This window comes from Bufo gargarizans, chromosome 11, assembly GCF_014858855.1.
Source record: "Bufo gargarizans isolate SCDJY-AF-19 chromosome 11, ASM1485885v1, whole genome shotgun sequence".
NCBI classification, from domain to species: Eukaryota; Metazoa; Chordata; class Amphibia; order Anura; family Bufonidae; genus Bufo; species Bufo gargarizans.
The window spans coordinates 93,115,722-93,143,225 of record NC_058090.1 but is presented as its reverse complement, the minus strand read 5'-3'; the positions used below and the strand labels follow the sequence as shown (position 1 = coordinate 93,143,225).

General features: G+C 49.5%; 1 protein-coding gene across 1 annotated transcript; it reads left to right on the top strand.

Moving 5' to 3' along the window:
• Nucleotides 1–27,504, top strand: LOC122921248 (regulation of nuclear pre-mRNA domain-containing protein 2-like). Its single transcript, XM_044271229.1, has 4 exons — nt 1–288; nt 1,170–1,508; nt 1,598–1,792; nt 25,204–27,504. Exons 1-4 carry the CDS (start codon nt 105–107, stop codon nt 27,333–27,335), a joined length of 2,850 nt encoding a protein of 949 aa, XP_044127164.1. The 5' UTR covers nt 1–104; the 3' UTR covers nt 27,336–27,504.

Sequence of the window (27,504 nt, the reverse complement as noted above, 5' to 3'; positions counted from 1 at the left end):
CTTATAAGACGTTTGCTAATCGAGTGAGTAATTTGAAGAAAAAGCTTGATCAACTAAAGGCAACTCTTCCTGATCCAGAGGCGTCTCCCGTACCATCACCAGCCATGGATGCTCCTTCGCCCACCGGCTCGGAGTCTCCATTTCAAGGAATGGGAGATGTGAGCCCATTGTCACCAGAAGTTGAGCCGGTGCAGTCTGATTCACCTGAGCCTCCAAAGGACAATCGTATTGTGGAGGACATGGAGTTGTCTGATGTGGATGCTGATGAAGAAATGCCTGAGATAATTGGTATGTTTCAAACTCTACAGTTTGAAAGCACAATTTAATTATTTTCAAGACTTTAGTGGTTTCACTCTCAACCTTGTGGAAAGAGGCTAGCTTTACACAAGTGTAAAACAGATGCATTTTAGCTCGGTATTTTCTGTGTGACCCGGCCGAACAATGATGCTGTGAGATCAGGTCCAGCTCGCCTATATAAGATGCTGAACATGTGAACAAATTGTATCAATTGTGAAAATCTTCAGCCAGGCTGTTAATTTGGAGCCGTGGATCATAGACTATAATGGGCTTACCTATTATTTTTCCGGACAAGAAGACGCACCTAGGAGTTAGAAGAGGAAAATAAAGAATATTTATCACACCACAAAATCAGATCTCGAAGCTCTATCTGCCTTAGATCTGACCTAATATCACACAGCTTAAGGTCTTAGTGCGTGCCTACGTCCACTACATCCAGAGCGTAGCGCAGAAGACCAGGAGGTTTCAGCAACGCAGTGCTTCTATCTAGGGTTGTAGCGGGTATCCAATTATCGATAGCAAATCGATACTTTTGTATCGATTCAATACCAGGACATTTACCGATACTAGGCTGTGCTACTGCGCAGCCTAGTATCAGAGAACATGGCACACACTGCTCTCAGCGCGCGCCATGTTCTCCTCAGCAGCACAGGTGAGAAGTCACACCTGAGGTGTTAACTGCCGCGGATCGCAGCGCCCTGTCGTAGGTTGGTGCCGGCGCTATAGATATAGAGAGAGATGGTGATATATCTGATCCGCAAGACCAGTTGAAGACTAATCAATGGGCATGCCCATCTCATGTCGGGTTATCACATGTACTTTAATTTGTAGTAATGTGTTTTTTTTATTTTTTGTTTTTATATATATTGTAGTCGAAGAAAGAAATGATCATTCACAATCTCCAGCATCAACTTTGAAGGACACAGTTGGCTCTCCTGCAACCACTCAGCAGAGTGAGGCCATAGCTACAACTCCTGTCGTTACTTTGTCCCCATCCCCTTCACCCGTCGCCAGCAGTGCACCAACACAAGTCCTCTCCTCGGCTGTGACAGTTGCAACATCTGCTCCAGTATCAACGGCTTTTGCTAAAACAGTAACCGCTCCTGTCATTTCCCCGTCAATGCCCCTTGCATTGCCACACTTGCCCAATGTAGACTTGGGAAAAATCAGTTCCATCCTAAGTAGCTTAACTTCTGTCATGAAGACATCAGGTGAGTTTTGACTTGCGCTATATCCATAAGTCCTGACTTATTCATGTATGGAAATGTGCTTCATCCTTGACTCCTATGATTTCTTCTAGGTGTAAGTCCGGCAACCAAGCCTTCCCCTGGTACCCCAACAACACCAACATCTAATTTGGGTCCAGCTGCAAAGCCACCTGCACAGGGTGCACCAAACCCTTTGGCAAATATACTTTCCAAAGTGGAGATCACTCCTGAAAGCATTCTTTCTGCTTTGTCTAAAACACAGGTTTCCACCACCCCAAATTTGCAAGGTTAGATCTATATATCCTAACCCTTTTTTCATGGCCATGTGTGCTGCACTGATATGGACTTGATTTTGAGTGTACTTAGTTCTTTGTGTCATGAGCAGGAAAACCAGCATAATGTCCTTTTCTTGTATATAGTTAGTAGTAGCTGTGTTCATATGAAAGATGTTCTCATGGTTAAGGACTCGTTTGGGACTTTAATTTGATTTCCTGTCCTTAAAGGGCATCTGTCCACAGATTGGTGCCTATGACACTGGCTGACCTGCTGAATATGCACTTAGCAGCTGAAGGATCTGTTGGTCCCATGTTCATATGTGCCCGCGTGGCTGAGGACAATGATGTTATAGTATCTGCAAATGAGCCTCTAGGAGCAACGGGCTCAGCTCTCTCTGCAGTGGCAATGCCTGCATTTCTCCTAGATTGCTCATTTGCATATAATAAAACATAATTGTTCTCAGCAATAAGGGCACAATAAACATGGGGTCAACACAGATGCCTTCAGCTGCCGAGCGCACATGTAACAGGTCAGCCAGTGTCATAAGTACTAATTGGCTGACAGATGCCCTTTTAACTACCTAACTGTTGTGCCTGAGCTTAGCTTGGGCTCTGGGAAAAGTACTTTACTTAAAGGGAACCTGTCACCCAAAAATCGCCTATTAAGCTGTTTACAGTACCTTATAGTGCTGTATAGTCGTTTCCTGATGCACTTTTTGTTAGTTTTGCAGCATGTATGCTCAGTCAGAAATCGATGTTATATTCAGCTGCTGCCCCGTGCTTCAAGTCAGGCTTGAAGTCACGGGGGCAGCGGCCTCGGCGTCTTACATGGCCCTCTCCCCGCCCCCTGCCTCTGTGACTGACAGCCGAAATCCGATTCCGGGACCGCGCTCAACGGCCGCATGCGCAGTAAAGGGCGGCAGGAGTGCGGTCCCGGCTGCCGCGCGTACTACGCGCCGTCTTACTTTCGCCGCACTGCGCATGCGCCCGACATCCTGTATCAAACGCGCCCGGCATCTGGGCGCGGGCGCGTTTGATACAGGATGTCGGGCGCATGCGCAGTGCGGCGAAAGTAAGACGGCGCGTAGTACGCGCGGCAGCCGGGACCGCGCTCCTGCCGCCCTTTACTGCGCATGCGGCCGTTGAGCGCGGTCCCGGAATCGGATTTCGGCTGTCAGTCACAGAGGCAGGGGGCGGGGAGAGGGCCATGTAAGACGCCGAGGCCGCTGCCCCCGTGACTTCAAGCCTGACTTGAAGCACGGGGCAGCAGCTGAATATAACATCGATTTCTGACTGAGAATACATGCTGCAAAACTAACAAAAAGTGCATCAGGAAACGACTATACAGCACTATAAGGTACTGTAAACAGCTTAATAGGCGATTTTTGGGTGACAGGTTCCCTTTAACTGTTTTGCTTGAGTCCATGTGGCCAATGGGGATGCCGGCAATTGACTTTAATTCACTTGGTGTATCTGAAGAGACCCAGCATATTAGAGCTACAATTCTTATGTTGGCAAGCAGGCAGGTGAACATAATACATGAGCAATTCACATATTACCCTGCTTCTGTATGGAACATGGTAATATTACACAGGCTACAAAAACATTAAAGGGAGTCTGTCATCACAGTTTCACCTTTTTTAACCCTTCCCATAGCTTTCTAAGTTTCAATAGTTTTTTATTATCATAGAATATGTTCACTTACAAAGTATACCGTATGCAAGTACAGCGATATGATAATGAACATAAAACTACAATGTTTTCATCATTTTAGCGAAAAACATAGAAAGATAAAATCCAAAAGCATTAATATACTCATAAAGCAAAAGGAAAAACAGAAAAATACAAGGCAAAACATAACAAACATAGTCATGTCCAAGATATCGTCCGCATTCATTATTGCCAGTGGAAAACAATAAGAACAGCAATATATCAATCATCATAATGTAATACTGCATCCAAATGTAAGGGCGCCAGCCACCATTACATTAGTATAATTCTACAATCATCCCATTCCAATTCTATCTTGAATCGCTGGGATCAAACCCCTCCAAGAACCCCAGAGTTGAAGATGACGATTAACTCGAAACTCCTGGTGAGCGAGCATATATTCGTACGATCTGGTCGTATCCACTGACCTGATAATTTCTTGTAATACTGGAATAACGAGATTTTTGTGAACTCACCTGTAAAATCTCTTTCTCGCGTAGTTCATTGGGGGACACAGACCGTGGGTATAGCTGCTTGCTGCCACTAGGAGGCGACACTAGGCTAAGAAGTGATAACTCCTCCCCCGCAGGCTATACCCCCTCCAGCCTGGAGAGAGCATATCAGTTTGTGCCCAAGCAATAGGAGTAGGAGAAAAAAATCAATAATGAAAATACAGTACACAACCCACAACTGACAAACATCAGTCGGAATGCACCAGAACTGAGGACCATACTGGCCCACAAACCGCCAATATGAGCGGCAAACCGAAACTGGGTGGGAGCTGTGTCCCCCAATGAACTACGCGAGAAAGAGATTTTACAGGTGAGTTCACAAAAATCTCGTTTTCTCGCTAGTATCATTGGGGGACACAGACCGTGGGACGTCCTAAAGCAGTCCACGGGGAGGGAAAAAAAATCACACGCCCCTGGAGAAAAAACGCCCTCGAGGATGCGGCATCCGCTGCCGCCTGCAAGATCTTGCTGCCTGGAGCAGCAACAGATGATGGCTAGGAAAGACCCCCGAAACACTCGGAGAACTTGCCGGAAGACCAAGACGCTGCCCTCTAGAAGCGATGTCTGGAGTAGATGAACCCGAGAAATGACGACCGCTGGACGGCCAGGCCATCACTCCGCTAGGAAGCAACCGACAGGCAGACATCCCAGGAAAAAAAGCATCCCGTTGGAAGACGCCAGCTATGACAAGGACCTCCAAGAAAATCAGGCAGAAAACCCATACAGCGGAACGCGCCAACGCGCCAGATATGGACCAGCAAATCTCCGAGGCCAAAATAGATGGCTGATGGAGAGCCCGCCCTTAAAATACGAGGGAGAAAGAAGAGAAAAACCATGTCCGAGAAGACCCGAAAAGCGGTGACCTTCCGCCAGAAGAAAATTCTGGCGGAGCACTGCCTGATGCCAATGACAAAGGACAAATGGACGTACAAAAAGAAGAAGAAGAAGTCCCAGAGGGGGGGCTTGTTTGTTCCTGAAACGCCCCAGCGATATACCGATCGTCGGGGCGAAGTCGGTTGTAGACCACAACTGTGGGAGCGGAACCAAAATCCAGGTTCGCAGGATCCTCCTCTGGTTAAAAGAAACCGGTAATGGAAAAAAAACCATAATTGACATATATTGACTTCCGGGCAGAGACCAAGATAAGAGAATACTCTCCGTGGAAAAAAATAGATCCCGGATTCCATAGCTATACAACCCATTGCCACCGGTCGAGGAGACCGAAGGGAAAAGGTGGTCAGCAGTCCAGCTAGAGGAAGGACAGGAAAGAAAAATAGGGGTGTTCCGTTCAAGGAACGAAATCCCTACCAGTGGTGACAAGGTGAGACAGTCACCCGCTCAGCCTGGCTTGGGGGGACCGTAGTCCACCCCCGGAAGGAGCAGTGAAAGGAATGACCACCATCGCTTGATGTGACACAGAAGTAACCATAACTGAAGGAAGGAATCACTGTAGTGGTAGACGAGTGCCACAGGGACCAAGTAAACATATCTGACGGACAGTATCACCGTAGTGGTAGACGAGTGCCACAGGGACTAAGCTACCCAGTCGAGCGCGCCCAAGTAAGGTGCTGATAGCTATGGCACTGACGCCAATGCAAAACCCGAGATGACGACACAAGAACAATAGTCGTCAGAGCAACGGACAGTTAACAGTAATGAAGACCAATGAGAGGTCAGGGCAAGCCCATTGCCATCAGGGACTGACACTGTACAGATCTCCTGGTAATGAAATACACCCTTGAGGAGGAGCCCATACAAAGGAAACTGCCAGAGTAACGCAAAGGCCACACTCCAGTTGAGGAGGATGCCACACCGTACAGGATACCAATCCCAGAGTCGGAAGAAACCGCCGTCTGACGAAGGAACTGTGCAATAGGAATGTTCAGTAGGAACCCTAGCATGTAGCCTCCCCCGTGGAGATGCAAATACCCTTTGTACAGTAATAGCTACCGCCTGCTCCTCCCAGCGTAAAACTGAGGGAGAGGCCTAAGGACACCCCGAAGTAGCATGGAACCAAGCTAACTCAGTCAACCAGAGCCATTCTGAGGCATTCCATCTAAAAAGGGGGCAAAACCAGAGCAACCGCCGAAGCAGTGTCAGGGTAGAACCCCTATCTGAGGGGGATGACCCTCTGCCATGAGTTCGATCTCCGGCCCTTGTGAGAACTACCCTTGCTTTTTTTTTTTTTTTTTTTTTTTTTTTTTTTTTTTGTTTTTGTTAGAAGTGGGATCTGAACCCACACCTCCATTTGGAGACCCGAACACCCATACACGGAAGAGATTAACTCTTGAGTCTGGCACATTAGACCACTCGGCCATCCTGACTTAGAGAACACGCTGTAGTAGTCAATGCAGAATGCCAGCAAAACACCCTCACCTAATGAGGAAGAGTGGTGGCCCAGAATACAGAGTCAGTGCAACCTTGGGCTCGCTGGGTCGTAATCCCAACATTTGTATAATGGCGTGCACCCACACGCTGTAGAGGACCAAGTTCTGACCGACCTGAACGGTGGAGGCCCATAGGGATGGGAATCTAGGGCACCTGAAGAGCTGCTGAGCGACTCCCTTAAGAGAACCAGGAACGACCTATCTGCGCCAACCACCAGTACCAGAAGAGACGGGAGGATACAGTATGGGAGCAGTCCCAGTATCCATATACCTCTAGATGAAGAGTACCAGGCACCAATGGCAACGACTGTTGCTGCGGCCCACCCGTGAAGGAAGCCACGGCATCTACTGCGGAGGCTTAGTTGAATTAAAGCATGCATAGATGCTCAGAGATTTCCCGTCAGATGTAGAAGGGGGTAATGCCACGACTGTTGACTAGTATTCAGTGGTAGCGCAATCCTCCGTCAAGGAAGGAAGGTAGGGAGATAAACAGAACCGCAACCAACGGTAGTGTAACAACCCCCTCCCTGGAGGGGGTAACGCGTACTGTAAGCACTACCCTCAATGGAAGTGCAACCACTCCACCTATGAAGGGGAGAAAAATATATAGGGAGTACTGTATCCTGAGGTTAGCGCCAGTACCTAACCCATGGCAGGGGGTAATGCACCCAGTAGGAATTGACCCCTATGGCAGAGAATTACACCCCTATCGAAGAGGATAATGCATACGAATAGTCCCGTTCCCGGTGGGTAAAGAATTCCTCCACCTAAGCAAGGTGGTAATACTTACAGCAAACATTGCCACCCGCGATAAAGCCATAACGCCTCCTATAAGAGAGGCTAATGCATAACGCCAGTACTGTACCCAGTGGAACAGCAATCCGTCAACAACCGAAAGGGGAGACGCAAATGGCTGGCACTGACCAGTGCAAGTGCCGTCAGTCCACCTGTGGAAGGAGGGAATACAAAGGGTAAGTACTGTATCCAGTAGCAAAGCAAATGCCGCCTAAGGAAGGGGCAATGCAGACAATCAGTACTGCCGGTAGCATGGATGCAGTCTAGAAGGTTCATATCAGAGTCCGCAGAACTGTTCCCTCAGACCAACCCCTGTCAGAAGGGAGGGTTCTGAATATCACCCTAATGAGGAAGGATGGAGGTGCGGAGGAGACCGAGGAGGAATGTCCTGCTCATGCGCAGCTCTACCTCTTAGCATCCAGCCATGGCAGTTGCAGGCTGTGACAGCGGTGATATAACCATCAAAACACCCAGGAGGTAGAATCGGCATCCCTACCTGACCGCTCACAGGATTGTGTGGGCGAACTCAATCGACCCACAATCCAGGAGGGTGGATTGGGAACTGCCAGAGGTCCTCCATTGGATTGCGCATGTGGATTAACAACCAAATGACCCAAGAGGGTGGATTGGGAATCCAGCAGCCGTGTTCCCCTGGCTTGTGCAGGTGGAGCATTATCAACCAAACGGCCCCGTAGGGCGGAATGGGAATCCTGCATCTGTGTTCCCCCCGGATCCGTGCAGGTGGAGCATTATCAACCAAACGGCCCCGTAGGGCGGATTGGGAATCCTGCATCTGTGTTCCCCCCCCGGATCCGTGCAGGTGGAGCATTATCAACCAAACGGCCCCGTAGGGCGGATTGGGAATCCTTCAGATGTGCTCCCCCGGATCCGTGCATGTGGAGTATTATCAACCAACGGCCTCAGCGGGCGGATTGGGAATCCTCAGATGTGCTCCCCTGGATTTGTGCAGGTGGAGCATTAATCAACCAAACGACCCCGTAGGGCGGATTGGGAATCCTTCAGATGCGCTCCCCTGTATTTTTGTAGGTGGAGTATTATCAACCAAACGGCCCCAGCGGGCGGTTTGGGAATCCTCCAGATGTGCTCCCCTGTATGTGTGCAGGTGGAGTAATATCAACCAAACAGCCCACGGGCGGATTGGGAATCCTGCAGATGTGCTCCCCTGCATTTGTGCAGGTGGAGCATTATCAACCAAACGGCCTCAGCGGGCGGATTGGGAATCCTTCAGATGTGCTCCCCTGTATTTGTGCAGGTGGAGCATTATCAACCAAACGGCCCGTATGGCGGATTGGGAATCCCTCAGATGTGCTCCCCTGGATTTCACCTGTGGTGGCCTAAACACCAGACGACCCAGAAGGTGGTCTGGGAATTCTTCATGTGTGCATTCTCAACTAAACAGCCCCGGAGGGCGGAATGGGAAACTGTGAGCAATCCTGCCCTGTCCAGATAGGACATGGGCCCAGCCCCATACCCCACCACCAGGGTGGACATGCCGGCAGGAAGGGGTTAGGGTTAACTTCCTAATCTAAGGTAATTGGCATGCAGAAAGGGGACACTCAGATAATGCAGTGCCGGCTGCAAACAAACGACTTGCCACAAAGGGTTAACCCAGCTCAGAGGACCAGATGCGGAGCTCAGCGGGGCACCTGGGGGAGGAGCGACAGCTAGTCGGTGAGAATCCGCGCCAAAAGGACGAACCCGCCCCCTCCATAACTGGAATGAAAGTTGCGGCCTAGTAGGCCGCAAAAGCCGGGACATAAAGTTCGGCGCACAGCCGACCGGGCGGTACTGCCAGCCGGTTACTACAGCGGGGCCTGAAGAGCAACCGCCGATGTCTGCCCACTGATTTGGAGGGGGAGTGTCCACTCTCGCTGCGGGAACCCATCCCGTGCCGCTAAAACAACTGCACGGGCTGAATCCCGGTAGGCCCGAAGTGGAGCCAGGGGCTAAATTTTTGGCGCCGGCCAAACGAATAGCCGGCCGGGAGTGGAGTGACCGGAGCGGCGCTCTGTAAGTGCCCTGGCTGAACATCAGCCGCGGGAGCTCACCCCGCAGGCCGTACTGAGGAGAACCCAGGCCCCCCGTATGGACAGAAGCCCAAACCTACATTGGGCCTGAGGAGAAGGGAGAAGGGGGAGGGGAAGGGCCGAGGTACTTACCCAATACGGACTACTCACCCCATCTTCATCCTCTTCTCTTCACCCTTTCTCAGAGTACCAGCAGGGTCACCTCTTCAGCCGCTGGCACACGAAGTGGCAGGAGACTGGAATGGCGGAGGGTCTCGCCGGATTCAGGTGACCCCCTTGGCTGGCGGGAAGCAGGGGAGCTGGGCTGCCCTGGTCCACTTTCGTTTCTTGGGGAGGGCGAGCGGTGAGGGATTCCGACACCGGCCTTGCTCCCGGGGTAGACAGAGTGGCTAGGCGACTCTGTTTCCCCAACCTAAAAGAGGAAAAAAATAAAATAATAAAAGTAAGCCGCCCTGCAAAAGCAGGGAGGTCTGCCTCCTACGACACTAAGCTAAAAACTGATATGCTCTCTCCAGGCTGGAGGGGGTATAGCCTGCGGGGGAGGAGTTATCACTTCTTAGCCTAGTGTCGCCTCCTAGTGGCAGCAAGCAGCTATACCCACGGTCTGTGTCCCCCAATGATACTAGCGAGAAATTATCACTTTTCCAATTCCTCGCAATTGCTAGTTTGGTTGCTAATAGCAGATGGGCAATCACACCTCTTATTTTGAAAGATAACTGGTCAATATCTATTAAGAGTAAGGCCAATGCGGGATCTGGAGGGGTCTGGTGTCCCACGATTTCGGATATTTTTGTGAACACCTGGATCCAAAGGGGATAAACCCTCGGGCAAGCCCATAAGATATGATAGAGAGTCCCACGATCCCCACATCCTCTCCAGCATAGAGCACTCGCAGTAGGAAAGAGCATATGTAACCGCTCCGGCGTGTAGTACCATCTAAGAGTAGTCTTAATGTAGGCTTCTACATGTGAAGAACATCTAAAGGTGGACATTGCTAATTTGTAGGCAGTTCGCCACTGCGCCAGAGAGAGTGACCTTTTCAGATCCTTCTCCCAAGATAACAGAGGGGTCGGTTTGACAAACAGGTCTTTATCCCCTAGGAACATATATAAAAAACGAATCCCCGTATTAACATTGTCAGTCGCCGTCCACCTGATTAATAGTTGAAGATTCCCCTTGAGGCTAAAGGATGCATTATCCCCTAACGTGCGTTTGATTTTGATGTACGAGAAGGTTTCTTTAGAGGGGATATTGAACTTACGTGCTATTGTGTCAAAGGGCATCAAAGTCGAACCCGAGACCACATCTGCTACTGAACCTACCCCTTTTTCCTTCCACACCCTCAGGTTTAGGTCTATAGAAAGATGCTGTAAGGATTCAATTGGCACTAGATGTGCCATAGATACTAAGTCACCCTTCCCATAGCTTTCTAGCAGCATTACAGTTTATAAAAACGTTACCTTTAGAAGCAATCGTGGATTTATAAAACTGGCAAAAATAATCTTAGTAGTATTTGCAAATGAGGGCTCGCAAGTGCCCAGGGGCGGCGTCAACCTTGTAGGTGCCCAGGCAGCTCTGCCTTATCGTCGCTTCCCCCCGCCCAGTCTTTCCCTCTGCCCGCCCATCTTCTTACTACTTCTCTCGCCAAGATCCCGCACCTGTGCGCTGAGGCCGGCGCATGCGCACTGCGATGTCCATTTCTGGTACGGCATCAGAGTAATTGATGCGCATGCGCCGGCTAACTCGCCGTTAGCCGACTAATGCACATTAATTACTCTGATGCCGTGCCAGGAATGGACATTGCAGTGCGCATGCGCCGGCCGACATCGAGATCCCGCGCATGCACGCTGAGTCCGAGAGAAGTAAAAAGATGGGCGGGCAGAGGGAAAGACTGGGGGGAAGCGACGTTAAGGCAGAGCTGCCTTGGCACCTACGAGGTTGACGCCGCCCAGGTCACTTGCGAGCCCTCATTTGCATATACTACTAAGATGTGTTTTGCCAGTTTTATAAATCCTCGATTGCTTATAAAGGTAATGTTTTTATCAGCAGTAATGCTGCTAGAAAGCTATGGGAAGGGTTAAAAAGGTGAAACGGTTATGACAGACTCCCTTTAAAAATTGTTTAAAAAAATAAAAATAAAAAAATTGAAATATATAAAATTTTAAATAGGCCCCCCTTTCTGTAAAACAAAAAAAATTATCACGGCATCTGAAAACCCCCATACTATACTTAAAATATAAAAAAGATTTTTAATATGGAGTGACAAAACAATTTTTTCATTGCTTCTTACCAAAAAAATATTTACTAAAAAAGTCCACCCAAAAGGTCACACGCTCCAAAATGGTATCAATAAAAACTACTACTGTTTAGACATAACAAACCTATACATATGCGGTATTGTTGTAATCGTACTGACCTAGAGAATAAAGAGCAGTCCGTTTTGCCGCAGAGGGAGTGCGCCAATTCCACCCTATTTGGATTCTTTTTTTTACCTCTTCCTACTACATTGTATGCCATATTAAATGGTGGCATTAAAAAGTACAACTTGTCCAGCCAAAAAAACAAGCCCTTAGGGCTCATGCACTTGGCTCACTTGTATGGGTCCGCAATCCGGGAGGTGCTGTGCTGAACGGAAGCGCGGATCGAACGCACTATGTAGTACTTCCGTGGTGTTTCTGTCTATGCCTCTACACCGCAAAAAAAATAATTAGAACGTGTTCTATTATTTATTTATTATTTTTTTTTTACTGTGCGGATGGATCACAGACCCATTCAAGTTGAATGGGTCTCGATCTGTCCCAGCCGCTACACGGACCAAATTGCGGTCCCCAATGCATGGAACGGCAGCACAATGGCTGTGTGCTTGAGCCCTAATATGGATATGTTAATGTAAAATTTATAAGCTCCAGGAACATGGGAAAGAAAAATCAAAACTTAAAAAACAAAATCCCCTCCGGTATCTAAAGGGTTAAAATGCTTCTGAATCTCTGAACTGGAATTCCTTGTTCACATCTGCGTCATGGTTATCCAATCTGTAAGCTCTAGTGCTGTGATGGCTAACCTCCGGCACTCCAGCTGTGGTAAAACTACAACTCCCAAGATGTACACTTGCTTGGCTTTTCTCAGAGCTCCATATAAATAAATGGAGCATGCTGGGATTTGTAGTTTTACCACAGCTGGAGTGCATCTAAAGTAAAAAAAAAAGTAGCTTTTGAGTTATTTTACATTTACTACTATCGTGTGTCTACAGCTGCAATGCAGACTTGTGCATCTCTATGGTAACGGACTACAAAACCGGTGTAGCCTGATCCTGCAGTCATACACCCTTCTTTTTGTCCCCTACCCTCTTCTCGTATGGCCCCATTCAGACGACCGTATGGCCACTCCACCATGCGACACAAGATAGGACATGTCCAAACTTTTGCAGTGCGGAGACATGGATCTGAAGCCCTCAAACGCATGGAAGTATCAGACTACACAGGGTCTGTTGTCTCTTACCATGGAGACACAAAGGCAGCTGTGGGTGTAAAATAGGTAATTTTTAATGATGACTGTATGAAAGTTTGCTTTTTTTTCTTATTGGAGATGGATAAAAGCAATTAACATAATTCTGTTCGGAGGGTGGACAAAGCCTTTAGAAGCTAAGGATACCCTTGGTGACTTTTTTTTTCTGTACGATTGCATAAAAATCCACACCCGGCACCCCCGATCGGCTGTATGAAGTAAAGGTGTGCACATGTTGTCTCCCTTCTCTCTTCCTACTTGCTGCTGCTTTGCCATAGACTTATCAGCAGGAAGAGAGAAGGGAAACCACGTGCACACTGCGCTCACCTTTCCTTCATACAGCTGATCAAAGGGGGTGTCTGACCCCCACCGGTCTGATATTAAAGACCTATCCTGAGGATAGGTCATCAATATTAAAAGCCTGGTCAACCCCTTTAAAAATGGATTTTTTGTACTCACCGTAAAATCCTTTTCTCGTAGTAGGCATTGGGGGACACAGCACCATGGGTATATGCCCAGCTGCCACTAGGAGGCTGACACTAGAAACAAAAAAGTGTTGGCTCCACCCAGGTGGGCTATACCCCTCTGCTAGAGCCAGAACAACTCAGTCAGTACCCAAAGCAGTAGGAACGCCACACCTGAACCAAAAAGAAACGGAGTGCCAACAAGTCTTGAACTGGGGAACCCGACAACCACAAGCAAATGCCGGAACCACGAACAAGAACAAATGCTCCAAGGAAAGGGAGGGATCTGTGTCCCCCAATGCCTACTACGAGAAAAGGATTTTACGGTGAGTACAAAAAATCCATTTTTCTCGTGCGTGGCATTGGGGGACACAGCACCATGGGACGTCCCAAAGCAGTCCCTGAGGGAGGGAAGAAGATCGCCAGACGGCAACCTAAAGCACCGCTGCCTGCAGAACCTTACGCCCCAGGCTGGCATCAGCAGAAGCCAGGGAATGAATGTGGTAGAATTTAGAAAAAGTGTGAACTGACGCCCAGGTGGCGGCCCGGCAAAGCTGGGCAGCCGAAGCCTGATGACGCACCGCCCAGGAAGCTCCGACTGCCCTAGTCGAATGAGCGGTCAACCTGGAAGGGGGAGCGCGACCCTTCGCGGCGTAGGCCTCCTTGACAGCCGACCGAACCCAGCGAGAGATGGTGGCCTTGGAGGCAGGCAGACCTTTACGAGGACCCGCCGGAACCAGGAAAAGAGAATCCGAACGACGGAAGGGTTCCGTGAGGCGAAGGTACCAGCGGAGGGCCCGAACAACATCCAGGCAATGGAGAGACTTCTCCCGAGGGTGAGAAGGATTAGGGCAGAAGGAAGGAAGGATAATCTCCTCATTGATGTGAAACGGGGTGACAACCTTAGGGAGAAAGGAAGGAACGGGACGCAAAACGACCTTGTCCTGATGGAACACCAGAAAAGGCGACCGGCAGGAAAGCGCCGCCAGTTCGGAAACCCGACGGATAGAGGTGATCGCCACAAGGAAGGCAACCTTAAATGACACAAACGGCAGAGAGATGTCTGCCAAGGGCTCAAAAGGAGAGGACTGAAGAGCATCGAGGACAAGATTCAGGTCCCACGGCTCCACCGGAGGGCGAAAAGGAGGGGCTCGGCGAGCGACACCCTGCAGAAAAGTCTTAACCTGAGCCCGCGCGGCCACAGAACGTTGAAAAAGGACCGAAAGGGCAGAAATCTGCCCCCTGAGAGAAGCCAGGCGAAGCCCTTTATCAAAACCAGCCTGAAGAAAGGCCAGAATATTAGGGACCGAAAAAAGGAGGGGACGAGAACGTGCGGACTCGCACCAAGCAAAATACGCCCTCCAGGTCCGATAGTAAATACGGGCCGACTGGGGCTTCCGAGCGCGAAGCATCGTCTGAACGACAGAGTCCGAGAGACCACGGGCCTTCAGGATCGCGGTCTCAACAGCCACGCCGTCAAACGAAGCTGCGGTAAATTCGGGTGGAACAGAGGGCCCTGCGAAAGGAGATCGCGACGCAGGGGAAGACGCCATGGAACGTCGGCGAGCAGGAACACGAGATCTGCGTACCACGCCCTGCGGGGCCAATCTGGAGCCACCAGAATCGCCGGCACCCGGGCCGCCTTGAGACGCTTGAGCACTCGAGGCAGAAGAGGGATGGGCGGAAAGAGATACAGAAGGTCGAACTGAGACCAAGGCAGAACCAGGGCATCGACCGCAAGAGCTTGCGGATCCCTGGACCGCGCAACATAGCGCGGAAGTCTGTGATTCAGGCGAGACGCGAAGAGATCCACGTCCGGAACTCCCCACCGGAGACACAGTTGATGAAACACCTCCGGGTGGAGAGACCATTCGCCCGGGTCGACGAGCTGACGACTGAGAAAATCTGCCGCCCAATTGTCGACCCCAGGAATGTGGACGGCGGAGAGAACGGGGACGTGGTCCTCCGCCCATCGCAGGATCTGAGAGGCCTCTCGCAGGGCCATCACGCTCCTGGTGCCCCCCTGATGATTCAGATAAGCCACGGCGGTGGAGTTGTCCGTTTGAATCCGGATCGGGAGGCCGCGCAGACGAGAAGTCCAGTGCGACAGTGCTAAGAAAATTGCCCTGAGTTCGAGAACGTTGATCTGCAGGGAGGATTCCTGAACAGACCACAGACCCTGAACCGTGAGGGACTCGAACACCGCTCCCCATCCCGCGAGGCTGGCATCGGTCGTGATCACGCGCCAACTGGGGGGGAGGAAGGACCGGCCCAGAGACACCGTCCGAGGAAGCAACCACCAGGAGAGATCCAGGCGAATCTGAGGAGGGAGACGAACAAGGCGCTCGAGACCCTCCGGGGACTTGTCCCACCTGGACAAGATGAACATCTGAAGGTCCCGAGAGTGGAATTGGGAATAAGGAATGGCTTCGAATGAGGCCACCATCCTCCCCAGGACGCGCATACACGTCCTGATGGTCAGAGAGGACGGCCTGCGGAGAAGATGCACCCCCGCCTGAAGAGAAGACACCTTCTCTGGGGGAAGGAACACCCGCCCGAGGCGAGTATCGAAAAGCATGCCCAGAAAGAGCATCCTCTGGCGTGGGACAAGGGAGGACTTGGAGTGGTTGACAAGCCACCCGAACTGAGCAAGAGCCGAGAGGGTGATGCTCAGGCTGGACAGATTGTCCTCGGGAGACGGGGCCCGAATCAGAAGGTCGTCCAGGTAAGGCACCAAGGCGACCCCCCTGGCACGAAGAAGAGCCACGAGGGGAGCTAACACCTTGGTGAAAACCCTTGGTGCGGAGGCCAGACCGAAGGGAAGGGCTACAAATTGGAAATGAAGCGAACCCACCGCGAAGCGAAGGAACCTTTGATGGGAGAGGGCGATGGGAACGTGGAGATAGGCATCCTGAATGTCGATAGACGACAGGAACTCGCCCAACTCCAGAGAGGCGATCACGGACCGGAGGGACTCCATGCGGAAATGACGGACCCGGACAAAGAGATTGAGCGCCTTCAGATCCAGGATAGGACGGAGTGAGCCGTCCTTTTTGGGGACGGTGAATAGGTTCGAGTAGAAGCCCCGAAAACGTTCTGACTCTGGAACCGGAACGATGACCCCCAGAGCGCGCAGGGAATGAATGGCCTGAAAAAACCTGTCTGCCCGGGCGGGAGACATGGGGGGGGGACGTCAAGAAGAAACGACTGGGCGGAAGGTCGGTGAATTCGATTCTGTACCCAGAAGAGACCACCTCGAGGACCCAGGCGTCTTCTACGTTTGCCCGCCAAACATCCCGAAAGACGAGCAGGCGCCCTCCCACCATGACGGGGATCGAGTCATGCTGAAGGAGGCTTAGTGGACTGGGGACGAGCGGGCTTGGGTTTGGCGTGCCAAGAGGGCCTGGACTTGAAGGAAGGCCTGGAAGGCTTCTTGTCGGATCGGGCAGGAGGGGCCCGAAAGGACCGAAAGGACTGCGTCCGGGAGGACGACCCGGGGAAACGACGGCGGCGAGGCTGACTCTGAGGAAGAAGAGAACTCTTACCTCCAGTGGCCTCGGAGATGAGCTCCTCTAAGCGTTTCCCAAAAAGCTTTCCACCGAGAAAGGGAAGAGAGATAAGAGCCTTCTTAGAGGCGGCGTCCGCCGCCCAGGAACGAAGCCAGATGGTGCGGCGGATAGCCACAGAGTTGGCGGCCGCACGCCCAGAGCGGCGAGCCGATTCCATAGAGGCGTCACAAAGAAACTTGGAGGCCTGATAGATCTGGGAGGCAAGCACTGCCAAGTCCCCCTGGTCAGAGTCAGCAGGTAAGGCACGGAGAAGCTGCTTTGCCCAAACAGCGCATGCCTTGGCGACCCAAGAGGCGGCAAACGCAGGGCGGATGGCGGCGCCCGCTGCGATGAAAACGGACTTGGCCAAGGAGTCGACCCGTTTATCAGCGGGATCCGACAAGGAAGCCGCATCAGCCAGGGGAAGCGTAGTAGCCTTCGCCAGACGAGCGACCTGAGGATCCACCAGGGGGGGAATCGTCCAGAGATTGACCGAATCCTCAGAGAAAGGATAAGGCACATCAGAAGCCTTGGTGAGATGAAGGCGCCGGTCAGGGTGACGCCACTCCTTGGCAAGGAGAGCGTCCAGATCCTCGTGATTGGGAAAAACCACCGTGGACCGCTTAGAGCGGCGGAAGGACACCGCCTCCAGGGAGGAGGACGAGGGGACGTCCTGTACGTGGAGTGCGTCCCGAACGGCCCTGATGAGATCCTGCACGGCTGCCGACATCGCCGAACACCGCTCAGATTCAGAATCTGAAGCGGAGGAGTCCCCAGGAGCGGCGGAAGCGGCTGAAGAAGAAATCTCACCGGACTCAGACCTAGCCGGAGAGCGATCCGGGGAAACTGAGGAGGAGTGGGACCCAGCCGAGACCGTACGTGGTCGTTTGCGGGACCGAGAGCCGGAGCGAGGATGGGAACTGTCGCCAGGCGCATCACCAGCGGTAGAGGCCCTGCCAGAGGCGGCCGCAATCTGGGCAGGGAGACTGTCCAGAGAGTGCGCCAGGGATTGGGAGAGGCTAGCAAGGCTACCTATGGCCTGGGACAGGGTAGCAGCCCATTCCGGGAGAACCGACAAGGTAGAGGCCGCAGGAGCGGACTGGGCGGGCCCGGGGGTGAGGCACTGCACACAGAGGGACGTAGGCTGGCCGCATGGGAACTTCCTATTACACACAGAGCAGGCGTAATGAGTGGAAATGGCGGCGGGGGGAGTGGGGGCCTGACCAGAGGAAGACATGATGGCGGTGGTGGAACCTGAAAAGAAGAAGTCAGCCAGAGGCTGCCTACCACGACCAATGGTGCTGTGTCCCAGAAAACCGACAGCTGGAGGATCCGGAGCGCAGAAGAATATGGCGACGCACGCGACCGCTCAGCTCAGGCACAGAGAAAGCCGGGGCAGAAGAAACGCCCCCCTTAGCAGCCCGCGCTGGCGCTGGATTGGGCGGAAAGAAGAAGGACCTCCGGAGGAACGCCCACAAGGGGAGGGGCAAGAGAGGAAGCCCGGGAAGCCCAGGAGGCGGAGACGACGCCCGCCCATGTGACCGCGGCCTAGGCCGAGCAAAAGCCGCGGCCTCTAGTATGTCAAGGCGCAGTCGGTTTATCAAAACCAGCCACGAGAGAGGAGAGCGCCGCCGCCGGCAACCCCCGCCCGCCAGCGCAGGAGAAAAACTACAGTCCGCGCCGAGGACAGGCAGAGGAGGGGACACAGTCACCAGAGGTAGGGAGAGGGCGAAGGCCGAAACGGCCGTCTTAAAGGAGCCGACTCCATTAAAAAAGCTCCAGAAGGGGGACCCCCCCCGAGAAGGAGAGTAGGAGAGTGAAGGCCCAGCTATACTAGGGAGGAATGGGGGGGGGGGGGGGGGGGGGGGGGGGGGGGGGGGGGGGGGGGGGGCTGAGCTCATACTCACCCTCCGATTAGTTCAGGCGCAGCATGACCACCCCCTCGGCGGACTCAACACGGAAACCGTGGGTCTGCCGGAATCCACTGCAGAAGCAGGTCACGTTGGGGACTGGGTGGCTGCAAGGTACCCGAGTACGCGCCCGCAGGGGGGCAACTAAGGTGGAACACGATGGAGCCGCCCCTGCTACCTGTAGAGGAAAAAATTAAAAGAAATAAAAATAAAATAAAATAAAAAATTAGCAGAAAAAGGACCTGCTAGCAGGTCATGTCTGCCTCCTACGGACACTAGAACTAGACTGAGTTGTTCTGGCTCTAGCAGAGGGGTATAGCCCACCTGGGTGGAGCCAACACTTTTTTGTTTCTAGTGTCAGCCTCCTAGTGGCAGCTGGGCATATACCCATGGTGCTGTGTCCCCCAATGCCACGCACGAGAAAACTATATTCTTATTGTTTGAATAGAATTGAGGTATGAGTTTGAAGTCGGGAGATAAGAGCTACCCCTTGTATCTCTGAAATGTCTGTTTTTAACAAAAAACAATTGAAATGATTTTTAGGCCAAAATGTGTAAAATGCAATGATAAAAAATTACTCTGAAGGTGCATTTAATCCTTAACCCCTTCCCGACCAGCGCCGTAATAGTACAGCGATGGCAGGGTCTTTAAAGATGGCGCCCCCAGTGCTCAGTAGCCATAGCCGTGGGTGGCCGCTGCTTCTTATAGCAAACCCCCGCGGCTTATGTCCGCAACCAGCAGTAATACCGATCGCGGACATCTAACCCCTCGGATGCTGTGGTCAATTCTGAGCGCGCTGAAAGCCGAAAGCGCGCGCTTGGAGGAGCTGGAGCTTGTGTGCAGCAGCCCCTGTCTTTGTGAATGACAGGAGGCTGCTGCATAGTATTTCCTAATGGAGCCCTTGCCTGTAATAAGGCTACATAGGAAGCAAGCAATTTTCTTATAGACTCCAATGCTAGTGAATTGGAGTCTGAGGATAGCAATCTAATGATTGCATGTTATAGTTCTCTATTGGGACTATAAAAAAGTGTAAAAAAAAAGAAAACGGAAAAAAGCGTCCAAATGGCCGATTTGCCATTTTTGGTTGCTTAATTTTTACAATTTTTTTAAATAAAGTGATCAAAAAGTCATACACACCCCAGAATGGTATCAATAAAAAGTTCAAATCGCCCTGCAGAAAATGAGTTCCCATAGAGCTCCATACACATAATTACAAAAAATTTAGAGGGGTCAAAATATGGCGACAAAAAAAAACTTATTTTAATTCCCCCCCCCCCCCACTTTTTTTTTTTTTAAACCACGTTTCAAAACGCAAAAAAAACTATACATATAAGGTATCTGCAGATTCGTACTGACCTGTAGAATAAAAGTAACTGGTCAGTTTTATTGTACATCAAACGTCGTAAATAAATAAAATAAAACCGTAAAACTGTGGTGGAATGTTTTTTGCAATTTCACCCCATTTGGATTTTTTTGCCCACTTCCCACTACATCATATACAATATTAACCACCTCCGGACCGCCTAACGCAGATGTGCGTTCCGGAGGTGGCAGCCCTGCGCACAGTCACGCATATATGCGACATCTCGCGAGACGCGAGATTTCCTGTGAACGCGCTCTCACAGAGGAACGGAAGGTAAGCGAGTGGATCTCCAGCCTGCCAGCGGCGATCGTTCGCTGGCAGGCTGGAGATCTGATTTTTTAAACCCCGAACAGGTATATTAGACGCTGTTTTGATAACAGCGTCTAATATACCTGCTACCTGGTCCTCTGGTGGTCCCTTTTGTTAGGATCGACCACCAGAGGACTCAGGTAGCTCAGTACAGTCGCACCAAACACCACACTACACTACACCCCCCCCCCCCCGTCACTTATTAACCTTAACCCCCATACCTAAACTCCCTGATCACCCCCCCCTGTAAGGCTCCATTCAGACATCCGCATGATTTTTACGGATCCACTGATACATGGATCGGATCCGCAAAACACATGCGGACCTCTGAATGGAGCCTTACAGGGGGGTGATCAATGACAAGGGGGTGATCACGCATATAGACTTCCTGATCACTTCCCTGTCATTGATCACCACTCTGTCATTGATCACCCCCCTGTAAGGCTCCATTCAGACGTCCGTATGATTTTTACGGATCCACGGATACATGGATCGGATCCGCAAAACACATACGGACGTCTGAATGGAGCCTTACAGGGGGGTGATCAATGACAGGCGGGTGATCACCCATATAGATTCCCTGATCACCCCCTGCATTGATCACCCCCCCCTGTAAGGCTCCATTCAGACGTCCGCATGATTTTTACGGATCCACTGATACATGGATCGGATCCGCAAAACGCATGCGGACGTCTGAATGGAGCCTTACAGGGGGGTGATCAATGACGGGGTTGATCACCCCATATAGACTCCCTGATCACCCCCCTGTCATTGATCACCCCCCCCCCCCCTGTAAGGCTCCATTCAGACGTCCGCATGTGTTTTGCGGATCCGATCCATGTATCCGTGGATCCGTAAAAAATCATACGGACGTCTGAATGGAGCCTTACAGGGGGGTGATCAGGGAGTCTATATGGGTGATCACCCCTCTGTCATTGATCACCCCCCCCCCCCCCTGTAAGGCTCCATTCAGACGTCCGCATGTGTTTTGCGGATCCGATCCATGTATCCATGGATCCGTAAAAATCATACGGACGTCTGAATGGAGCCTTACAGGGGGGTGATCAATGACAGGGGGGTGATCACCCTGATCACCCCCTGTCATTGATAACCCCCCTGTAAGGCTCCATTCAGACGTCCGCATGTGTTTTGCGGATCCTATCCATGGATCCGTAAAAATCATACGGACGTCTGAATGGAGCCTTACCAGGGGGGTGATCAGTGACGGGGGGTGATCAGGGAGTCTATATGGGTGATCACCCCACTGTCATTGATCACCCCCCTGTCATTGATCACTCCCCCTGTAAGGCTCCATTCAGACATTTTTTTTGGCACAAGTTAGCGGAAATTTTTTGTTTTTTGTTTTTTCTTACAAAGTCTCATCTTCCACTAACTTGTGTCAAAAAATAAAATCTCACATGAACTCACCATACCCCTCACGGAATCCAAATGCGTAAAAATTTTTAGACATTTATATTCCAGACTTCTTCTCACGCTTTAGGGCCCCTTAAAAGCCAGGGCAGTATAAATACCCCACATGTGACCCCATTTCGGAAAGAAGACACCCCAAGGTATTCGCTGAGGGGCATATTGAGTCCATGAAAGATGGAAATTTTTGTCCTAAGTTAGCGGAAAGTGAGACTTTGTGAGAAAAAAACAAAAAAAATCAATTTCCGCTAACTTATGCAAAAAAAATAAAAAATTCTATGAACTCGCCAGGCCCCTCATTGAATACCTTGGGGTGTCTTCTTTCCAAAGTGGGGTCACATGTGGGGTATTTATACTGCCCTGGCTTTTTAGGGGCCCGAAAGTGTGAAGAAGTCTGGGATCCAAATGTCTAAAAATGCCCTCCTAAAAGGAATTTGGGCACCTTTACGCATCTAGGCTGCAAAAAAGTGTCACACATCTGGTATCGCCGTACTCAGGAGAAGTTGGGGAATGTGTTTTGGGGTGTCATTTTACATATACCCATGCTGGGTGAGAAAAATATCTTGGTCAAATGCCAACTTTGTATAAAAAAAATGGGCAAAGTTGTCTTTTGCCAAGATATTTTTCTCACCCAGCATGGGTATATGTAAAATGACACCCCAAAACACATTCCCCAACTTCTCCTGAGTACGGCGATACCAGATGTGTCACACTTTTTTGCTGCCAAGGTGGGCAAAGGGGCACATATTCCAAAGTGCACCTTTCGGATTTCACCGGTCATTTTTTACACATTTTGATTGCAAAGTTCTTCTCGTGCTTTAGGGCCCCTAAATTGCCAGGGCAGTATAACTACGCCACAAGTGACCCCATTTTGGAAAGAAGACACACCAAGGTATTCCGTGAGGGGCACGGCGAGTTCCTAGAATTTTTTTATTTTTTGTCGCAAGTTAGTGGAATATGGAACTTTGTAAGAAGAAAAAAAAAAAGAAAAAATCATCATCATTTTCCGCTAACTTGTGACAAAAATAAAAAGTTCTATGAACTCACTATGCCCATCAGCGAATACCTTAGGGTGTCTACTTTCCGAAATGGGGTCATTTGTGGGGTTTTTCTACTGTCTGGGCATTGTAGAACCTCAGGAATCATGACAGGTGCTCAGAAAATCAGAGCCGTTTCAAAAAGCGGAAATTCACATTTTTGTACCCATAGTGTGTAAATGCTATAACTTTTACCCAAACCATTTTTTTTTTGCCCAAACACTTTTTTTTTTTATCAAAGACATGTAGAACAATAAATTTGGCGAAAAATTTATATATGGATGTCGTTTTTTTTTGCAAAATTTTACAGCTGAAAGTGAAAAATGTCATTTTTTTGCAAAAAAATCGTTACATTTTGATTAATAACAAAAAAAGTAAAAATGTCAGCAGCAATAAAATACCACCAAATGAAAGCTCTATTAGTGAGAAGAAAAGGAGGTAAAATTCATTTGGGTGGTAAGTTGCATGACCGAGCGATAAACGGTGAAAGTAGTGTAGTGCAGAAGTGTAAAAAGTGCTCTGGTCATGAAGGGGGTTTCAGCTAGCGGGGCTGAAGTGGTTAAATGGTGGCGTTGGAATGTACAACTTGTCCCACAAAAAAAAACAAGCCCTCATATGGCTATGTGAACAGACAAAAATGTTATGGCTCTGGGAAGGCAGGGAGCACAAAAACGCAAAAAAACCCCCAAAAACTAAAAACCTCCGGGGGTGAAAGGGTTAAAGAGGTTCTATGGGAATTAAGAAAATGAAAATACTTTATTACTTTATTATAAATATATTCGGAAATACCTTTCATTAGTTATAATGGCTGGTTTTGTCTAGGAAGCGATCATCAGGAGAAATAAAATTGCTGTCGTCCTATTAGTACATACAGAACCTGTCCTAATCAAATAAGAGGACAAGTTACTTCACAACACTGAGCTAAAGCCCTGCCTCATCCTCCTCTCTGCGCTGCTTGTCGGGGATTATGATCCTGTATTAATAATCCCTGAGAATAGGGCAGAGAGGAGGATGAGGCAGCTCTTTAGCTCAGTGTTGTGAAGTAATTTGTCGTCCTGTGATTTAGGACAGGTTTTGTGTGCACGAAGGCCCCTTTCACACGGGCGAGTATTCCGCGCGGATGCGCTGCGAGAGGTGAACGCATTGCACTCGCACTGAATACCGACCCATTCATTTCTATGGGGCTGTTCACATGAGCGGTGATTTTCACGCATCACTTGTGCGTTGTGTGAAAATCGCAGCATGCTCTATATTCTGCGTTTTCATGCAACACAGGCCCCATAGAAGTGAATGGGGCCGAGTGAAAATCGCAAGCAAGTGCGGATGTGGTGCGATTTTCACGCACGGTTGCTAGGAGACTATCGGGATGGAGACCCGATCTGTATTATTTTCCCTTATAACATGGTTATAAGGGAAAATAGTAGCATTCTGAATACAGAATGCATAGTCAAATAGCGCTGGAGGGGTTAAAAAAAATAAAAAATTATTTAACTCACCTTAGTCCACTTGTTCGCGTAGCCCGGCATCTCTTTCTGTCTCCTTTGCTGAACAGGACCTGGGGTGAGCATTAATTACATGAACAGGACCTGTGATGACGTCACTCCGGTCATCACCTGTTCCATCACATGATCATTCACCATGGTAAATGATCATGTGATGGAACAGGTGATGACCGGAGTGACGTCATCACAGGTCCTGTTCATGTGATTAATGCTCACCCCAGGTCCTGTTCAGCAAAGGAGACAGAAAGAGATGCCGGGCTACGCGAACAAGTGGACTAAGGTGAGTTAAATAATTTTTTATTTTTTTTAACCCCTCCAGCGCTATTTGACTATGCATTCTGTATTCAGAATGTATTATTTTCCCTTATAACCATGTTATAAGGGAAAATAATAGCAATCTACAGATCTGTGAAGTTCGGGTTTGGGTACCAAACATGCAAGATTTTTTTCACGCGAGTACAAAACGCATTACAATGTTTTGCACTCGCGCAGGAAAATTGCAGGTGTTCCCGAAACGCACCCGCACATTTTCCTGCAATGCCCGTGTGAAAGGGGCCTAATAGTTTGGCGGACATTTTAATGATTTCTCCCCAGACAAAGCCATTATAACTAATGAAAGGTATTTGGGAACATATTTATAATAAAGTAATATTTAAGTATTTTCATTTTCTTACTTCCCGGAGAACCCCTTTAAGTATTGTATTTGTTTTTCTCCTGTGAAATATGACTATATTTGCATGTGAACGATCCTTACATCAATATGCTGCTCATCACTTTTTTGCCACCTCAGTTTATTTCTACATTTAGTAGCATCTGGGATTTGTCGGGAAATTGGGTAAGATTCTTATTTTTAGCATTATTGATGTTCATTACTTCTAGTAACTCTATTCTAATAACTTTTTGCAGGTCTTTCTTCTCTGATTCAAAGTGTTGCTCTACACAGTGGCTCAACAACCATCACTACTTCAACGGCACCCCTGAATACGGCTGTTCAAACTGTCAAAGATAAAAATACCCCATCTGTAACACCACCTTTTCTTCCTAAAACGTATGGTTTTTCTCCCACGAACACAAATGCTGATGTTTCATCCACATCTGTGTGTAAGCCAAACGTCCCACCTAGCTCAAATGTGAAACCACCAGCATCCATTGTATTTCCATCTCAGCCTCCCGTGACAGACGAGAAGATCAGTAGCCAGCCTTCAGAGATACGAAAAGCCCCTGAGGAAGTGGAGTCTTCAAGTCTTGAAATGAAGATCCATAATTTCTTGAAAGGGAATCCAGGTTTTAGCGGGCTAGATTTGAATATTCCTATTCTCAGTGGTTTAGGGTCCACCGTTGTTCCAGAACCCTCCTCAGACTATCACAGTGGACCCTCAAGCACCTCGCTGGATAATGTAGATGGAACTCCTGTCCGTGATGAAAGAAGTGGAACGCCCACCCAGGATGAGATTATGGACAAGCCGACTGCCAGCAGTGTTGATAGCATCTCTTTGTTATCGAAGATAATAAGCCCTGGCTCTTCTACCCCCAGCAGCACAAGGTCCCCTTTGTTAACTAAAGACACGGAATTTCAGAAACATCAGCCTTACAGGTCTTATGGTATTGGTGGAAATTCGCCAAATGCTTACCGACAGACATCTGACGCTATGGAAAAACTTTCAGAAGTCGACTCGACATTGGAGAAGTTTTTTACAGACACATCATTTCACGAAGATGAAGACTACCGGGACTTTGAATTTGCTGGGCCACCATCTTCTTCTGGTGTGAATGTAGATAAAAGACCATCAAAATCTATCCTGAAATCAGACATGCATTTAGATTCAATGGAATATCCACCATCCCAGAATTTCAACCAGACACAAGATTTTAGACAGAGCTTTCCTCACTCTATGCAACCTTCTTTTAACACTGGGGAGAAGGGCAGCTCATTATCTCCATCCTCTGATAGATACGGCGGCTATAATATAAGAGGAAATAACCTTGAGACCAGCTCCTCACCATCCCCTCTAAAAGATGATCCCTTTTACCCATCTGACAGTAACCATAATGTACCAATGCTTCACTCAGTCATGGGGCAGTCGCAGTATCCAGAATCTGCTCATGCTCCTCAGAATAGACAGTCAAATTTTCACCCCAATAATAACCCTCCTCCACGAACAATTAGCGCCGAGCAATCGTCTTCCACTCTTTCAGAATCCACAGCAATGGAATTTAAAAATATGCTAAAGAACGCCTCCCGCAGGCCATCTGAAGAAAATAAGTTTGGACAGGCAAGCTTTAACGAAGACGTTCATATGTCTGGTCGGAGCCATACTGGAGGAACGTCCGAAGACCGATCGGAAGAGCAGTATCGCATAGAAACTAGAGTTTCATCATCATGCGTTGACTTGCCAGATAGTACTAAAGAAAAAGGCGCTCCTATTGAAACCTTGGGGTATCACAATATGGGAAACATGAGGTACCCTGGGGAGCCAATTAAAACTGTAGAATCTATGAGGATTGGCATGAAAGCTGGCAGGCCACATGGGATTGATGGGAACAGAAGTGGTTGGTTTGAGATGGGTAGTACAGGGAGTTCTTTTGATGATGGTCCTCCAAGTGCTGACGAACAGCCTCCTGTAGGTGGCAGCACTGGGTATAAAACACAGTACGAGGAGCACTTACCAAGGTTTCAGGACTCTGTCGGTGACTTTAGGGCAAAAAATCTTCCGCCTTTTGATCATCTCTTGCCGCCACCCCCACCGTCCATGGTTTCTCCATTGGATCGGGGTGGACCGTTTCAAATGGAGCAAACGATGCCCCCTAGTGGCCCCCCACCTGGCTTGCCACCTGATCATGGAACCATGTTTTCCAGAGACATTTCTGTCTCTTCACGGCTGCAATCTGTGGAACCATCAAAAACATTGCCTCATGTTCCTCACCCTCCCCCCCCAGAACATGGCTGGAAATCCTTTCCCTATTCATCACTCAACAGAACATGGCGGCATTCCGTTCTCACCACCTCCTATACACAATCCGTTCCCACAGGACCATAACGCAATCCATCAAGGGGCGATGGAGCCTTTCCCCATGCATCCTATGTCTGCGCGAGATCATGAATCCTTATCTCGTGAAAATAGTCAACACAATCAGCCTCTGGGCAGGATGAATGAACCATTGGGTCCTATGCCTAGAGACCACCATGGAGGTTATAGCGGTCCTCCA